General features: G+C 45.5%; 1 protein-coding gene across 4 annotated transcripts in view; it reads left to right on the top strand.

The window, feature by feature from the left end:
* The window catches only part of LOC111863896, a 499,114-nt gene that overhangs the window by 10,757 nt on the left and 468,814 nt on the right, over positions 1–19,543 (top strand). For all 4 annotated transcript variants that reach the window (XM_023850710.2, XM_023850703.2, XM_023850725.1 and 1 more), the window contains exon 2: positions 569–614. In XM_023850710.2, coding sequence (XP_023706478.1) covers positions 569–614 — 46 coding nt within the window. The remainder of the gene's footprint in view (positions 1–568; positions 615–19,543) is intronic.

Raw genomic sequence — 19,543 nt, 5'->3', positions numbered from 1 at the left:
AAATACTATATAAGAAATACGCCGGTCACGGTAGCCGAGCGGTCTAAGGCATGCACTGTCTTCGCTCGCTTGGAAACCGGGATCGTGGGTTCGAATCCCACTCAGGGCATGGATGTTTAGTTTGTGTGTGTGTGTTTTTCTGTGTTTGTATACAGGTAAAGGCCTTGCGACGAGCTGATCACCCGCCCAAGGAGTCCTACCGAATGTGTAAGATCTAGAAAAACTGAAGTGAACGGAGAAGTTCATGGAGGTAGGCCTAGGCCCACTGCGGCTGTAGTGCCAAGGGGGGAAAAAAAAGAAATACTGGGACAGGTGAATCGTCCTTTATACGAAACAACAAAAATGCCATGTGAGGTACTTACAGAACATCCTGTATAATATATGCTTAGAGACCGACGTATAAATATGTTGGAGTCCGCAGTGATGCTGCACAGTAAGGGGCCTCACTACTTAACAACTGTGTGCATATTACAGATGCTCATATAAAGATTTATTGGAAATAATCAAATGTTTTAATAATATTTTGTGCTGTTGCGGTATTTATTTGTTTCTCTATTTTATTTTGTAGTGGAAATCGAGGTGGTGCGTCATGAGGAAACTTTCTCCAGTAGCAGGTATGTGTTTTGGGAACACGCTGTATTGCCTCGTGGAATGGGGCGCTCTGTGTGGGCAGGGGATGCTCTCCTGCCCGTGAGCAAGTTGCAGTGGTATGTTCGTGATGAGGTGACGGAAACATTATGTTTAACATAAAGATATCTGTGTGGATGGCTCACGTTGCGACATATCAAGGGGAAACCATGTTCGTATCCTGAAAGAGTCCACCTCCCCTGATCCAGTGCGGTCGGCATGAAATGGCCAGCGCACGCTATGTATAGCCATGTGATTAAGTGACTAGACGGGGTTTGGATTGATAATCAAGTTTATTATACGCTTAAACAACTCGTAACTACAAATAACAACGACAGCCTCACAGATTTACTCACTCCAAAACTCACTGTAACCACAGCACACATAAAGTCTTATCAGTCTTCACTAGCCGTTGCTTTGTAGTGGATTCCAACATTCTAACGGCGGACCTTCCCCTTCCTCTGTGTTTCCGAACTATTCACTGCCTCAGCTAGTCCTCGTTGTATAGCATCGGCGCGTATCACACAGAAAAGGTCTCAAGTATTGCGTGTTCTCTTGTTGCCGCGAAGACGTCCAAAGAGCCGTTCCCTAGCAATGACTGTTTTACTGTAGCCTGTTTACACAGGCAACGGGCCTACATGTCACAATATATATGTGTATAAACACAGAATGCACAGGGAAGGTCGATTATGTATAGGTAAAATCATTTGTTTGATTTGAGCTTCTTTCAAAGGTAACTGTGAGGAGTACCGCCTTGTGGTAGTGCGCCAACAAGCGACATGCATGACGCGAGCTGAGCTTGCCTCTTCTGTCTCGAAACGTAAATATACACAAAACAATAATTTTGCCTGATCGGTTTATGGTTGTTAAACTTAGTCTGGCATATAAGCGGCCTCCGTAGTCTAGAGGTAACGTTCCCACCTCATGACTCGTAGTACGCGGGTTCAAACCCGGCGGAGGTCGTGGAATTTTTAAGGGCGGGAGGAGGGACTTTAAGCCGTGGGTCCCGTGTCGTAGCTTTACGGCACGTAAAAGAACCTCATATCTCCTAAGGAGGTAACTGAGCCAAATTCAAGGACATTTCCCGCCCAACAGTAGTCTCTAACGCCTCTGATAGGTGGGGGAAGCATTATAGATACCGCTAAGCCAGTAGAGGCCGAACTCGCTGGCTTGGTCGAGACTGATGGTAAGCACCAGTATCGGTAGGGTATAGAGCCTGGTAGAATATCATAGAGGGAAGCACAATGGACCAATACTGGTCTAAGTGCATGGGGAAACCCACCCTCTCCAATAACTAACTAACTAACTAACTAACTAGTCTGGCATATTAAACATAGAACACAGATTGAAGATCTTTGAGAACAGGGTGCAGAGGGTAATATTTGGACCCAAGAGGGATGAAGTGACGCGAGTATGAAGAAAACTGCACAAAGAGGGGTTTCGTAGTTGTTACTCCTTGCCACATACAGGGTTATCAAGCCAAAGAGGATGAGTTGTGAAGAGAAGTTATGATGGGAGAAACTGAAAGAAAATGACCACTTGGAAGACGTAGGTGTAGATGGTAAGATGTTTAAATGGCGTTATGGAAATAGAATGGGATGATGTGTACTGGGTTCAGCTGGCTCAGGATAGGAACCAGTGGCGGCTGTAGAGAATTCAGTAATGAACCTTCGAGTTCCATAAAATCCTGGGGATTTTTCGGCAAGCTGAGTGTTAGCTTCTCAAGGACTGTACTCCATTGAGTCACGTGTTTATGGCTTGTTTGACGACGATGCCAGTAGCTCGGATTGCGTAGGATGGATGGGTGAAGTGGTTAGTGAATAATGAATTGGATAGGATATGGAAGGAAGCGGTCGTGGCCGAATTTGAGACACTATCCCGGAGCCTGGAGGGACTGAGGTAACCCACGAGAAATATCTGTGTATTTGGTATCAGGGGCGAAATTAGAACCCGGAAAGAAACAGAAAACACGGGGCGTCCATCGACCTTTCGGAAGAAGGATACTTAACCGTTTGTTTGGCTTACTCTTCAACCCTGAAAATGGAGGCAGTGTGTTTCTCGAAACATCAGCGAACTTACACTGAACTACACGATGTCACATCCGAGAACATATTATTTTCTTTTCTTTCATTCCTTCTCTCTTTCTCCGCAGGAATATATCTGTGTCGTCATTAGGTAGAGACCGCCTGGGGGGGGGGATGGGCTGATCCCTCATCTAGGGAGTCAAGCCGACACCGTACTGTCGTTAACTAATAGAAAACTTATACGCAGTTAAGCAAATGGGATAAAAAATTTATTTAAATTTTTCATTTTTTACACCGATATATATTTATTTTCTTTATTTGTATATGTATAAATGGTTTATTTAACGACGCCATAAGGGCCATGTATGTATGTATAACGTGTGGGCCCTGAAATTCGGCTCTTGTACCGCGGCCTTCAATGAAATCAGGGACCATGATATGCCACGTGCTTTAATATTAAAGAATTTTCTGCACATTACAAACACGGTATGTGTATAGTTTACGTATAATAATGACGGTTATTTAATGAATGTTTCCTGTGAGGTACGAACTGAATTCATATATATTTAAGCGAACTTTGTGCTTCAGAGTTTCAACTGTTGCTCCGTATGGAACATGAAAGAGAGCTGTGTCCTTTAAAACAATAGCGAAGCAGATATTGGTGCCGTTACAGCATCTGGTTTCGCTGTTAGCCGAAGTTGCCAGGCAACTTTTTTACCTGCAGACATTCTCGGAACGTGGCACTGATCATGGCCTAAATATAAACGCTTGTGTGCAACGCTTCAAGGCAGCATATAATTCGGAGATCGCTATTTCCTGTTGAAACGCGACCGAACCGGAAGCCTTGTATGTATGCCCATCTTGCTTACGGGAATTTCCATTTGCAGAGACATCGCTAAGGAATGTTGAAAGTTGAGGTTCACACGGCGGTGAATATGAAGGGTAGACCTACTGTTGTCTTGGTTTTGACGCCGTGTGATCTGGTAGAAGTTTACTAACATTTCGGATTAACATGTATCCTCCATTTTTAGGATCAAAGAATAAGTGAAGCAAGCAACCCTAAGAAGTAAAGATCAGAGCACTTTGCCCCGCCGAAACGTCGATTAGCTGCTATTTGACGTTCGTCTTTCGTTCACATTTTTTCGCCCTTTGATTTTTTCATCTTTACCATCGTCCTTTCAGGAGCCAGGATAGTGCAATCGGTATAGCGACTGGCTACGGGTTGGAAGATCGAGGGGTCGGTGTTCGAGTCCCGGCAGGGTCAAGAGTTTTCTCTTCTGCATTTCGTCCAAATCGTCTCTGGGGTGCACCCAGCCCCTTATCCGATGGATGCCGGAGGTAAAGCGGCTGGGGCGTGAAGCTCACCCCTCACCTCCAACTAGTGCCGAGGTCAAGAAATGTGGATCTACGCCTTCATGGCGCAGTGCTTAATTAGTTAAGGACAGGGACAACTTCAGCGTCTTTACTTTGGTCCTTTCATTTATCGGGCTTCTTTCTTTTTTACTTCCTTTTCTTTCTTCCCATGTATCTTCTGAGTCAGTGTTTTGTTTGTGTGTTAACACGGCTGCCTGTTTGACCGACTCTGTCCACTCCCCCTCCTCTCACCCCAATGTTATCTGTCATCAGAATTTGGTTCCAATTACAACAGTAATTAATGAGTCAGTCAAGATGGCGCGTCGTATTAATGACCGTCGTCATTGAATTCAGTTCCACAACGTTATTAAATCTCTGTTAATGTCCATGATAAAACCTGTGTCCCTTTGGGATCCCGTCATTTTCCGCGTCTGCCAATTAACCAATGGCACAAACAGACGCATAATTCGGATGCAGGCTGCTGTCTCTGTTGTGTATCGACCACATCCATAGGCTGCCTGGTTTTATTCGTTTCGAAAATCTGTGTACCCGGCCCTAAAATGTCAGACTGCCTGGCTATAACAAACAGCGTGTTTATAAAGTCGCGAAGTGTAGGCAGTTCGCTTTGGTTGGTCGGGTAAATTGCTGTTGGTCCTCACCAGCACAGTCTTGGTTCCGGGCCCTATCGGGACCCATGACCATATGTTTGTTCTTTCCAAGACTTTTAAGTGTTTTGAAATGGGGCCTCATCTTCGATGAGAGGAAGGATCCGGTTGCTATTGCTGGTCACTTCCTTTGCTAGGGGATACCTCAAGCGGGGACTCGCTGACTGGCCCTCTCCTCCAGACACGCACACAACAGCGCGCGCAGGCAGTTTGCTTGAGATACATGTACAATATGTACTCGTATGCATGTGACATTGACAGTGGAAACTTTGAATTGCCAAGGAACTAAAGACCGAGTCGGATAGCGATATCAGCTGAGAGTTGTTACCACGGAAACAGAACGAGAAACGTGCTAACTTAATATATGAGTAGAGCACCATCCGTAGTCTAGAGGTAACGTTCCCACCTCATGACTCGTGGTACGCGGGTTCAAACCCGGCGGAGGTCGTGGAATTTTTAAGGGCGGAAAAATTCAGGGAACAAGTCCTCCGGGAGGGACTTTAAGCCGTGGGTCCCGTGTCGTAGCTTTACGGCACGTAAAAGAACCTCATATCTCCTAAGGAGGTCACTGAGCCAAATTCAAGGACGTTTCCCGCCCAACAGTAGTCTCTAATGCCTCTGATAGATGGGGGAAGCATTATAGATACCACCAAGCCAGTAGAGGCCGAACTCGCTGGCTCGGTCGGGACTGATGGTAAGCCCCAGTATCGGTAGGGTATAGAGACTGGTAGAATATCATAGAGGGAAGCACAATAGATCAAACTGGTCGCGGTGCATGGGGAAACCCACCCTCTCCAGTAACTAACTAACTAACTAACTTAATGTACGACTATACCTGAAATACAACTGAAGACTTCAAGTTACCATGGAAACTAAATGTTCGGAAGGAGAGCTGCGCGTTTTCAGAGCCATGAGACGGCAAAATATGGTTAAGAGCCCCGTGGAACTCGGAACCAAGAATGACTGCTGGCGAGGACCCATCACAGCAATTCTCTGACCTCGGTTCCTCACACAGTAAAAATAACAATATGATTAATTAATAGATTCTAAATGGTTCTGACTCAGAATTACTGGGGTTTCGGAAGATAGGCGAACTCCGAAACCCCAGTAATTCCGGGTGTGGTTAAGTATTTCAGGTATGATTTTACGTGAAATTTTTTCTAGGAGTGACTGAGAAGACCAGCTGCTTCGTGGTGCTTAGTGAATGAGACGACGTGTTACTTCCGCGTTAAACTGCTGAGTCATTGTTGTTGGGAAGTGATGTAATATACCATACGTATGTCAAGTGAAATTTGAGAGACAACGGTAGAAGGTAGCAGCTGGGTCTCATGTGCCATCTTTGTCTGCGGACATTTGCCAAGAAATTCTGTGCGGAGCGAAAGAATGAATTGCGCAATTGAAACTGGCAGCGAACTAGAATCGTTGTTAGAGAGATGACCTGTGCATTTCTGGGTGGCTAACGAGCCCTAGAAACCAAGGAGACGTAACAGAAGCCACTGTGGGCTCTCAAGCGGTCTCCAACAGATAAGTCTCTTTTTTTGGATATGACACCATATGTTTCGGAGAAGCGTACTTCTTCCATCTTCACGGTCAAAGTTTACTCCAAGCAACCAAACAGATCTGTCTGGCCCGTATTGCTTTTATCGCTTAGGCAGTCTGTTATGTATTCCATTCTTTCCACGTGGACTCTATGCTATTCTCTTCAAGCCGGATAGCTCAGTCGATATAATGATTGGCTACGGGCTGGACGGCCGAGATGTCGGAGATCGAGCCCCGGTAAGGGCAAGATATTTTCTCATTATCGTCCAGACCGGTTCTGGGTCCCACCCAGCCTCCTGTCCTGGGGGTACCCAGGGCTCTTTCCTCAAAGTAAGGCGGCCGAGGCGTGAAGGTGACCATTCGCCTCCAAGTAGTGCCGAGGTCAGGAATACATGGATGTATACATCCACTCCCCCATACGTTTTCATCCTGTAATGCTGATTAAGTAATGCATATAGGATATTGGTGGGAAAGCCAGAAGGAAAGAGACCACAGGGAAGACCAAGGCGTAGGTGGGTGGACAATATTATAATGGATCTTAGAGAGATAGGATGGGATGGTATGGATTGGATAAATCTGGCTCAGATTAGGGACCAGTTGAGGGCTCTTGTAAACACGGTGATGAACAAAGTCGTCTTCTGGGATCTGGCGCCGTGTATTCTTGGTTTTAACCGACATTTCGGAGGAACATATCGCCTCCATCTTCAGGGCAGTTGTGTATTCGCAACGCAGTTCACCTGCCATGAAGATGGAGGCGATATGTTCCCCCGAAACGTCTGTTAAAACGAAGAATACACGGCGCCAGATCCCAGAAGACGACTTTCTTCATAGTCATCGCCATGAAAACCTCAAAACTTACACGGTGATGAACCTTCGGGTTCCATAAAATGCTGGGAAATTCTTGAGTAGCTGCAGAATTGGCGGCTTCTCAAGAAGGGCTCAGTTCCATGAGTAAGTAAGTAAGTAAGTACTGCTAGTTAAGTACAGGGGCAACTTCAGCACTTTCACCCTCCTCTGTACTCCCTCCTATGTCTGTACCGTCTTCCATGTTAGCTCCAACAGTCTCCGTAATTGTTTCACTGGACTTACGCTCGCCTGTTGTGTGCTCAGCGTTTCTACTTCCTGGTTTCAACAGTTCTGGACGCTGTTCGATTGCGTTCCACCTCTGTTACGCAGTTCTCTTGGTTTCCTGTCAACGAAATATGGAGGCGTTAGGGAATTCGATGAGAGCCTGTTTACAGTTCGAGTTGTAAATATTTTCTGTGTGTTTGAGTGCCCCACTCAGGTCCTATGTTCAGCTATTTTTGTGAATATCTTCTTGCCTTTTGATAGGGCTTTCATCGCTCAGTTGTTGCGTCTGTTTGCGTGGCAGGACGTTGAGTTAGATGGCGCCAGCATCTTTCGTCTTTCTTCCCCCCGCCTTTCTATCATTGCTTTATCTATGAGAAATTAAGAGTGTTTATTTCTAGTCACGGCTGACACTCTTTCTCGCCCCTACCGCTAGAATTAGTTTGGGTACGGCACACGAATGGCGGATATATCGGTTGTGGTGTATCCATATGGCCCTTCTTTGATCTGATCGGCCTTGGCATTAGAAATCCTGACATGTACGAGGCTGTGTCTTTGTGGTTTGACTAACGACATGTCTGATTGTAGGATGACGAATTCGATAAGATTCGAAGGCAAGCAGTAGTGGTCTAATCGAAGTAATTACCAGTATTTCCCTGGAGGTACTGGAGAGAACTACAGAAATCCTCAGTCAGCTTAGTCAATAATAGAACCCATCGACTAGAATGTTAACTCAAGGCCATCCTCTTTGAAAGTAAGTTTGTGTGTCAGAAGTCACAGTGGGTAAAAGTTACACAGGATGTTGGGAGACATGTTTCGCTCGGTATTGCTGCGTTCATACTTAGTAAGAAAACTAATAGCTTATGTCTTCAGGCGGGAAGCACAGCTAAGTGAATGTTGTTCTGTAAAGTTTCTAGTGTCTTGGTACAAAAATATAACTTTCATCAGAACGTAAGTTATTGAAACTAGGTACGTTTTGCCGGAAGTTTCTTTATATAGGCAGAAGTGTTCCAGTTGCGTAGAAATTACTTAGTCGATAGATTTTCGTGCTCCGAATCCAGTAACGCTGTTGATAACAGCGACAGTTTTTCCCGTTGAGATATGAAAGGCCTTTATGTTCGTGTTCAGTAAAGTTGATCATTGTGGTCTGGATGCAGGGACATGCCCTTCACAGCCTTAACTCCCTTAACCATGGCACTGAATGTTCTAAGCGGTGCATCACTAGACTGCAGAGCGTGACTGTGTGGCGGTGTGCTCTGACAGGTGTTTAGGTGTCGAGGTGTTAACAATGTCAAACACCGGCACGTGTAGCCGTGTTTATGACGTCACTACCTGTTTGCTTTAAATCAGAGCCCGATTATTCTTATCGTTTTATGGACCATTCAGCAAACAAGTGGAGCCACGAGACGGGTGGCTTGTCTTCTTGAACAATGGCAGTAGTGTGCGCAGGCCAGCCGTAAAATCTGGCGGCAAGTCGACAGTAAAACCACAGAATCCGGGAAGATACGATCAGCGTTACGTACAGGCAGCCAGAGAAGTCTGCATCTGACTAACCCTGCGGCAGAACCCGAAGGTTCAACACCGCTAATACTAAAGCTCGCCACTGGACACGATCCTGAGCCAGTTCATCCACCTCCCATCCTCACAGCCTGTTTCCCTGAGATCCATCTTACTAATTAACTAACTCTCTGGTAGCAGAACCCGAAGGTTCAACACCGCTAATACTAAAGCCCGCCACTGGACACGATCCTGAGCCAGTTCATCCACCTCCCATACTCACAACCTGTTTCCCTAAGATCCATCTTGTTATTGTTATTGGAGAGGGCGGGTTTTCCCATGCACTTAGACCAGTATTGGTCCATTGTGCGTCCCCCTGTGATATTCTACCAGTCTCTATACCTTACCGGTACTGGTGCGTGCCATCAGTCCCGACTCAGCCAGCGAGTTCGGCCTCAACTGGCTCAGCGGTATCTCAATCCTTCCCCCATCTACCAGAGGCGTTAGAGACTAGTGTTGGACGGGAAATATCCTGAATTTGGCTCAAAGGTCCCCTTGAGACATGAGGTTCTTTTACGTGCCGTAAAGCTACGACACGGGACCCACGGCTTAAAGTCCCTCCCGGAGGACTTGTTCCCTGAAATTTTCCGCCCTTAAAAATACTAACTCTCTGATAGCAGAACCCGAAGGTTCAACACCGCTAATACCAAACCCCGCCACTGGACATGATCATGAGCCAGCTCTATCCATCTGCATTCATACCAACTGAGTTGTGTAAGATGTACGTTAGACGTGCGTCCCAATTATTGCGCTGTCCACTTTCCGGCCACATCTTGTTTGTTACACCTGCAAGTCCACGATATGCAGATCCTCATGGGTTCATGTTCCTCCTGTATTGTTCTCGCACTGGTTACGCATTAAATTCAAATTATTTTAACGAATTGGGCTGAGCGGGTTAGGGTAACGGTAACGTATTCGGGAGATACTGTGTTTAGTCTCGTCCCGGACACCGCAGCTATTCTGTGCAAAATTTCTCCTCGTTTTCCTCAGTTTCTCCAGGTATATTCCAAGATAACACCTCGATTAGGTCATGACTTCTTTCCAAATGTTTTCCAATTAATCATCCAGTATTGTGTGCGTTGTAACTCTGTCTGCTCCGAGATGGCGCTGAAATAACCCGCGTATTCACGAATTCACTTTTGAACACACTGCTGATTGGATACAGTTTTGAGTTCCGAGTTGCGGGTTGAAGACACATCCGTGATGCCTACTGAAGCAAAGCAAAGAGTAAGACGTGCCACAGTTACCTCTTGCAGGCTGTCATGATAACGTTACGAGCGCCGGACTTCTTAATTTGAAGTACTAGGAAATTACGTGGTTGTATTCGCTTTTATTGACTCCTCAAGGATCCGGTATTGAATTGCGTAACTGTGGTCAGCCCTCAAGGCAGCCAACTTAACCTTCGCGTTGCTTTTTTGCTAATCACCGGTTTGCTTTTCTGTTGCTACATTCTCCTCGAAGCTAATAGCGGCCTTCAACATAGTTTTTCCTTTTCTCTGGTGGCGACACGCGGTAGCGTAGTTGGTTGAGGCACTATGCTACAAGCCAGAATGTCGTCGGTTCGATTCCCGGTGTTATTTAATCTTTTTTTTTTCAGTTCCAGCCGCACTATGGCTCTGGGGTCGACTCAGTCTCTGACCAGTAACTGTCCTGGGGGTAAAAGACACCCGATCTGTGAGCCTGACAACCTCACCGTCGTCTGTGAGCCGATTGTCTGGAAAATGTGGGAGCTTACGTCTCACAACCCTACAGACCTTGACGGCTTGTTAGAGGGGTAGTTTTATTTCTTTTAGCCTCTTTTTCTGTATTTTATTTTATGGTGTTCTGATCAGCACCTGAAGGACCGAACGATGTGATGATTGTTGAATAATTGGGAAGAATTTGGGAGGTGGAATGCAAGATACGAACTGTGTACCCCCTACCGAATTCAGACACACACGTAACATAAACAAACTAAGTTCCCAAATGCATCCCTGAGCTAAAGACATCTCTGTAGTGTCACAGTTAATCCAACAAGAGTTTAATTCCAACAACGAATTCCGACAGAGCCCCAAGGAATAACAAGAGACTGTCGAGCAGTGCATGCACTTGCTGCTTCTAGTGATGGAAGTCTCTCTTGACGCTGAGTTCTATACTCATAGCTGATAATCAGCTGCCTGTTTCACGTCATCAGCTACTGTCAAGGTATTCTGCAGTTTATGTATGTATCCACTTGTGAACATGATCACGTAATATTTCGACAACTACATGACGTCAGTTGTGGGATAGTTGTGACTTCTTCAGGTTGTGTTATTGGTTATTCACTTGATAGTACTTTCATTAAACCGAAACAGGTAATGTAGTAAAATACCAAGTAGGTAATGTACTAGTGCCATATGTAACATGATATTGTGACATTCAGACCCGTTGCCAGGCAACGACCGCGAAATAACTACAGAACGGCTTTTTGTAGGCAACAGCAAAAGAGGAATGGTGTTCTCTGCCCTGTCCATCCCTATGGCTGCACAGGCAACAGAAGAAGTATCATGCCACAACTAAGCAACAATTGTACTGAACCAGAGGAATAGTGTTTTCTACACGGTCCGTGCCGAAATTTTATAAGAAAGACAGTTAGAGGAGAACCCGAATCGAGTTTTGAGACGACAGTTAGAAGAGTAGGAGGTTGGTGTGAGGTGGCCACCAGCCTGCGAGGACATGAGTCCAGGATCAGAGGAACGTCAACTGTTGGAAGCCATTACCAGGCAGCGTAGTGAAGTCATTGAGATCACTAGTCTGTGTGTGATAGTGATTTGTAAAGTGCAGACGCGATTTGTGCGCTAAAGTATCCAATAAACCGGTGTATAATCATTCCATCTTGCGACAGTATCTTTGTTAAATTTACACAAACAGTAAACAACTTATGAAACGAAAACTAAACAGTTTCATTAGCGGTACTGTATAGACTTCGTTTCAAGAGGTCTGCACCGTTCAGAGTCCCTGCACGGAATTTGTCAAGAAGCCATCTTGAAATTCCGACAGTGACAAGCGTTATGTTGTTTTGGTGGTTACTTGATTCAACAGCTCAGTGACAGTTGAGAGGGTAGAAGTGATTTATGAACAGCGAGACAATCGACTAGCAGACCAATCGATCGACCTAGCAGCTCCATTCGATAGCACGGTGCCTCGTTACAACCAATAATCGCTCTGGCATGGAATTATTAATAACGACCTTTCTCCTCGTGGCTTGAAAATGCCTCTATAACATTCGTGAGGGCTCACATCTTACGTTCCTACGGCTCCTTACATCACCGGCTGCTTAAAGCACAATGATGTTGAAACGTGCCCTCAACTTTACCGTAGAGCACCTTTTGGAATGTTCCTTCTGTTTTGTTCTCACAATACACAGCGAATATTGCCGTAATCAGCATTGATCGATTGCTTTTTCTGAGGGATATCCAGTGTGTTTTCAGCGGGATGGGGAAATTAATTTCTAAATACCTTTTGATAAATTTCTGGTTCCGGAGAGTTAAGACATAAGCCAGATTGAAGTCAGAGTGTTCAATTTAAAAACAAGAACTAACGATGTCATAACAGTACACGGTTCAACACGGCTGACACCAAAACCAGCCAGTGGACACGATCCTGAGCCAGTTCCATCCACCTCCCTTCCTCACCACCTGTTTCCCTAAGATCCATCTTACTAACTAACTAACTGAATTAATTTAATTCGCATAGTGGGGGGTGGAGTCCAGTTGGGTCCACTCGGCACGGCGGCCACTGATTGCCCTATTGTACCTGCCCCGGGTGATTATGATGATGGAGAATTTGGTGGAATGAAGATTGGCAGAGGAAACCCGAAGTACTCGGAGAAAACCCGCCTCAGCGCCACTTTTTCCACCACAAATCCCACTTGAACACACCCGGGATCGAAACCGGGCCGCCGCGGTGGGAAGCCAGGGACTAACTGCTTGAGCAGCGGCGCGGCCTACTAATTAACTGACTCTCTGGTAGCAGAACCAGAAGGTTCAACTCCGCTAATACCAGAGCCTGCCACTGGACACGATCCTGAGCTAGTTCCATCCACCTGCCATCCTCACAACCTGTTTCCCTGAGATCCATCTCACTAATTAACTGACTCTCTGGTAGCAGAACCAGAAGGTTCAACTCCGCTAATACCAGAGCCCGCCACTGGACACGGTGTGAGCCAGGTCCGTTCCTGTTTGCCAACCTGAAAACTAATTTCCTTAACGCCGAGTAGATGCGCAGATCGTGATAACGGCGCCCTCTTGTGGTGTGGCAGTTACATTTGTAATTCCGAAATTCCCTGTCCTCTTTCCCCTGCCAACCGCCATTCTCATATCGGACAGCATCCATTTGAGTTTGCGTTCAGACTGCTTTTGCGTGCTGCATATTGTCTCCCTGCCCGGGAGGAAATTACATATTTTTTTAAACATTCGGTGTTGGTAGTTCTGGATATAAGTAGGGATTAGATCCATTGAATTTTACAGTAACCGCTCCTGTCTCATGTATTCTGATTTATACCAACAGCTCTGTCAGGCGACCGCTGCGTGAGTGCTGATTAGCTTTGTCTCCGGTTCTTAAGATCTACTTCACAAGGAAGTGCTGAGGTGAAAACAAGCCGGATATTTTGAATTGTTTCATTTTTGGTCCGTTACACTATCAATCACAGAGTTAGTAGAGAGTCCGTCGAGTGTAACAATTTGTAGGTCACTTTTTTAAAATCACTTCTGCCTTACATGTTTCGGTTTGATACAACCATCATCAGAGGCACTTGCTATAACTGTGGAAACACTGTCGTTGTTTTTGATGTTCACAGTTATGTTTGTCGTGTAGACGCTGCTACAATATGCTGACGTGTAAAAGCACGAAACTTACTAAGATAGTTGAGTACACTATCAAGTTCTCACTTTTCATCCGAAACTGTTTTAAGTTAAACGCTAAATGTTAAAATATTTAATCTAAAATGCTGAATTCCTCCTTGTTAGTTCATCCCGAAGATGGGAGACGTCAGCTTGAAGTTGTATGGCTTATGGTTCGATGTTTCTTATGTGCTGTGTGTTGTGTACTGCAGTACACAACACACAGCACATAAGAAACTTTTGACTGTTGTCTCAGCCACTTCTGCGCCTCCGCTTCAACCTCTACGTCACCAACGAAACGTTTGTCATCAAGGTGGAACCATTTTACGCGACAAACATTACCAACCCTAATCAGGGAACATTCCTTTATGAATATTTTCATTGAGTCGTTTTGCCCACAAAGAAACACTTTTGAGTACTGAAACTAGCCCCTGGACGTGCGCCTGCGCGTCTTCTATCTAGACTGTCATGAGGCATGACCGTGCTGCTACCTAGTGATGACTTACTTACTTATGGATCTGAGCCCTTCTGGAGGAGCAGCCAATTCTACAGCTACTCAAGAGTTTCCCAGCATTTTATGGAACGCGAAAGTTCATTACCATGTTCACAAGAGCCCTCCACTGGTCCCTATCCCCAGCCAGATCAATTCAATCCATACCATCCCATCCTATCTCTCTAAGATTCATTTTAATATTGTCCACCCACCTACGCCTTGGTCTTCCCAGTAGTCTTTTTTCCTTCCGGCTTTCCCACCAATCTCCTATAAGCATTCTTCGTCTCCCCCATTCGTGCTACATGCCCTGCCCACCTCATCCTCCTTGACTTGATCATTTTAATTATACTTGCTACCTAGTAATACACGTAGAAAACAATTCCGTCCTTTACATCTGTTTTACTTCCGTTTGTGATCTGTTTACTGACTCTCGTACATTTGTTTGTTAACAACGTCGACCGCTGTATGTGGTCTTCACAATATTTAACGGGAGTATGGTGGTTGGATTGTAGCCACTTGAAGAACGGCTGCTTCACAATCTTTCATTCTTGTATGCAGAGCAGGTTGTATAACGAGGCAGGAATTATCTGCTGGATCCTGGCTAAAACATTCGCAATAAGTTTTTTTATATGGATGTCACGTTTTCGTGTCTCCTCAGTTCTGTCTCACATCCGTTAGTGGCGTAGCACTGCAAAATAATAGAGACCGAAACAGGCAATTTTTATAGCGGACATATGGAGTCCCACTGCTGCCACCAGAAGTGATAATCCAGGCATTGTCAGTCAGAGCCCCATTTCCGATCAATTGATGTCAGTTGCCGATTGAATACGTCGCTCTTTATTGGAGTAAAAAAGGTAAAGTTGTCACTGAGCTCAATAATGTATAAATCCACATTTTCTTGTCCTCGGCACTAGTTGTAGGTGAGTGGTCAGGTTCACACCCCTCCCGCTTTACCCACGGGGATAGATCCCCCGGTATGCATTGAATAGGAGGCTGGGTGGACCCCAGAGTCGGTCTGGACCCGGACTCGAACTCCTACCTCTCGGTCGTCCAGCCGGTAGCCAGTCGCTATAGCGACTGCACTATCCCGGCTTATTCCATGTCGGGCTTCTAAATGAGTACCTCCAACACGCGTCTGCAGTTTTTCATTTTAGATGAAGTACTCTGCCAAATAGACTGATTGTTTTCGTGATTTTCCTCGCTGCTTCCAGTAGAATGCTTGGCAAGTTCACTGAAATCCGACATAACCTCATATTTCATCATGCTTTAAGGTCAACGCAGTAGCGTAGCTGGTTGAGGCACTATGCTACAAGTCGGAAGGTCGCGGGTTCATGTCCCGATGAGGTCATTGGATTTTCTTCAATTGACCTAATCCTTCCAGCCGCACTAGGCCCTGGGGCTGACTCAGCCTCTAACAAAAATGAGTACCAGGAATTAATTAAATAATTTTCCTGTGGAGTAAAGCGCGGCCGGCGCGTAAAGCTGACAGCCTTACTGCCATCTTTGAGCCGGTCTAGATAATATGGGAGCCTCAACGTCTCACAACCCTATGGGCCTTCACGGTCTGTTACAGGGATAGCTTTGCTTCGCTTTAAGGTCCGGTATGTATGGTTATCTGCTTCACTCGACGACAATATCTTCAGATAATATAGTGTCGATATATGCACGACAAACGAGCTACAGAACCATTGGGAAGAATTTTATACGGAAGATAGGACCATGTGCCACTTTCGCCTTGGCTGAGATATACAAAGTAACGTATGGGTGACTGATTCGGATTTCTCCTGCTTCTCTTTATAATGCATCTGCGTTTTAATTGTGTTGGGTTCTCTTTGACTTGAAAGGAAAAACGTTCCATTGTGCGGTGCTCGAGACAACTTGTATTAGTCACTGGGCCTCTACCTCTCCCTGGAGTCTTGAGCCCTGTGCGTCTAATTCTTGATGTTCTGTTCATTTCTGTGCTAGTCCCTGTGGGCTTGTTCTCTTAACTAGTCGCTTGTACGTCGCATGGCGTTTAATGACCACACCGCCGTTAGTCGATAGGTCGATTGAACAAACGCATCCTCCGCGTTCGATGGGTCGACTTTAATGAACTGTGATATCTTTGATAATTAAAGACTACAAAATGATTCAAATTTTCGTTTGATTTCAACGAATTGTAGTACCTACCTACTTATTGCAGGTTCAGCGTCGTGAATGCCAAAGCCCGCCCTTGGACACGATCCTGAGCCAGTTCCATCCACCTCCCATCCTCACAGCCTATTTCCCTAAGATCCATCTTACTAATTAACTGACTCTCTGGTAGCAGAACCCGAAGTTTCGACACTGCTGATATCAAAGCCCGCCACTGGACACGATCCTGAGCCAGTTCCATCCACCTCCCATCCTCTCAACCCATTTCCCTGAGATTCATCCTAATATTGTTCCACCCTCATGTCGATGTTCTGAATTAGTTTCTCCGAGAGTGTTCCCAGCACAGTTCTGATTGCATACTAAATTCTGTACATGAAGAACAAGCCATTGCCTTTACACGCTCCTCATTATTGTCCGTGAGACCGGAGTGAGAAGAAGTGAGGCCACATGAAATGTAATGTATAGAGCTTTACCAGGGGTACCCGGTTGCGTAGTTTGTTGAAGCACAATGCTACAAACCGTAAGGTCGCGGGTTAGGTTCCCGATTAGGTCACTGGATTTTTAATTGACCTAATATTTCTAGCCGCACTATGGTCCCGCGGTCGACTCAGCCGTACCAGGAATCTTCCTGGGGGAGTAAAGGCGGACGGTTCGTAAAGCTGACATCACCGCTATCTGTGAGCTGATTGTCTAGAAAAATGTTGAAGCCTCGACGTCTCACAGCCCTATGGGCCTCCACGGCCTGTTACAGGGATAGTTTTACCTTTTAGAGTTTTACCAAATCATTTGTCTTTGGGGGATCTTGATAGATCATTCATGCGTGCATGCAGACAGAGACAGACAGAACCCTAACATATGGTTTTGTGGTGTTTCTCCCTTCTGCTCCAGATAGCTGTCAGATATTCTGAGACGTAAGGAGAACAAACGACGTAGCAGTTCACTGGCCGAAGACTAGCGACTGTTAGCAGAGTGTCGCTAACCATTTTCACGGGTGTTGTCTTTTCTCGGAATTACCCATACTTGTTTGCATGTTGATTTTTAGCAGTTTTGAACATTTCTTAGTGAGAGTCTTTGTTGGAAAATGTTAACTTCTAGTCGCATCTTCGAAAGTGAGAAATAAAACACTTGTGGTCGTCTAATTTTGTATGTTACTTATCAGACCACTTTTATAATAGAGTTTCCAGTGTCGTACCCACTACACCGGATGTCTCATAAATTCCGCTAAATGTTTTCCAGAGAAACCTCCGCACTTGGAGTGATCTTAGGTTACAACGCCGTTCTTTTTTCCATACCGCCATATTTTTGTAAAAGAAGTAAAGGTATCCCTGTAACACGCCGTGGAGGCTGATAGGGTTGTGAGATGTTGAGGGTCCCACATTATCTAGACAATCGGCTCACAGATGGCGGTAAGGTTGTCAGCCTTACGCACCGGCCGCCCTTTACCCCCGAAGAAGTCCGTAGCTACGATTAGATCAGAGAGAGATTGGAGGATAGGAGGATTGGGTTTAGTTCTGGAGGGTTGGCATTACAAGGTGATTGAACAAGAAAAAGCAGGGATACTTCCTAGTGATTCGAAGTGATAGCTCCTTTGTTAAAATCCGTTGCCAGGAAATGGATAGTGAAGACATTGGAAATACCTAGCCATTGTTGAGATCTGTTACCTAGCAAAGACTAATGTAAGCAGACGTTGAAGCCTTTATTTATGTCTTATAGTCACAGTAATCTTCAGAGTGTTGTAATCACTTTTACTTACGACTTGTATCCAGTGAATCTACTTACCAACCCAAATCCTATCTACAAGTCACTAATACACGTGACAATATAGACCAGAAAATGTCTAATCATGACGTAACGGCCTACGTCACCGACTGACAATGACGCGCGTTCGTTCACGTAGTGGGGAGTATAAGAGGTAGAGTTAGTCCCAGATTAAGTGCAGTCACTGAGCATCTCGTGTGTAACCTACTGTCAACTCCGGGAAGTAGAGGTTTTCTAATGTCCGGAACAAACCAGAAGGACTCAACTGTTGCGCAGGCGCACGCGAAGGCTGTGTTTGAAATCATTCAGACAGAAAGGGCCGTTTACAATCCGGTGACCGCCACGCTAGAATAGGCACACACACGGCTAAGCTCGCAGCCCCGTATACACATCTTATCATTTGTGTCCTGAGAATATAGCACTTGGCGTTCTCTCGTACAGGGCGTCTCAAAAAGAATGTCATGACAAGCAAAATTGAAATTGTGTAAAATAACGCCATGTAGTCTTTTAGAAATCGACCGCCACTGTGGTCTAGTGGTCAAGAGTTCCTGGTTACAGATTCAGATGTGCAGGTCCGATTCCCGGCGCTACCAGATTTTCGGGCAATTAGTCGGTCTGGGACGGGGTCCACTCAGCTTTGTGAGGATAATTGAGGAGATATTTTAAGGAAATAGCGGCTCCGGTCTGTAAAACCGAAATTATCGGCCGTGGGCGTTCGTTGCTTTCGCTCGGTCGGTATAGTTCGCTTGCGGACTAAAACTACGGATTTTTTTGTTTTTGTTTGTAGTCTGTTAAAAATCAACAGACGTTTCGGAGTAACATCGCCTCCTTTTTCAGGGTAACATATGGGGGTCAGCAGACCTTTACGTATGTACATTGGAACTTGCCAGACTACATCTAACCCCAAGAGACCCCAGTGTTCATATTCACCATCTTGAGAACCGAAGATCTCGAAATGGAAGATTGTTTAGTGTTTCTTGTAAATTACTCTGCGATTATCTGGAACATAACGTCGAATAGTTACATGATTAATAAATTGGAAACGGTTCGGAAGGAAGGCCTGGTCCGGTTACTGTACCGGTGTTGCTTGGAAGGATTGGGGGGAACATGGAAGTCCCTCGTGTCACCAGTGTCCCAGCTGAGTTTCGAACCTGGAACCCCCAGAATACGATCTCATGGCGTTGCCGCTGCAACATTCTGTTCGTGCGTAGTGCCAGGTTGTTCGAGAATGTGTTCTGAACAAGATATTTAAGTCCAAAAGGGAAGACGTGACAGAAGAGTTTCATGTTCTACCGGACTACACGGGTCACCAGAAGTTCGCACTTTTCAAGAGCCTCGTGGTTAGTGCTGTCCCCAAAATATTCAGATGATGAGATGAGGGGAAGCTTATTACGAGCTGTGGAAATGATAAATACGCACAGAGTTTTCGCAGATAAATTCATAAAGAAAGGAGACGTTCGGGGTAAA

This window comes from Cryptotermes secundus, unplaced genomic scaffold (genome assembly GCF_002891405.2).
Source record: "Cryptotermes secundus unplaced genomic scaffold, Csec_1.0 scaffold1705, whole genome shotgun sequence".
Lineage (NCBI taxonomy): Eukaryota > Metazoa > Arthropoda > Insecta > Blattodea > Kalotermitidae > Cryptotermes > Cryptotermes secundus.
Note: the sequence above shows the minus strand (reverse complement) of the source record. Positions and strands in the feature narration are given on the sequence as shown.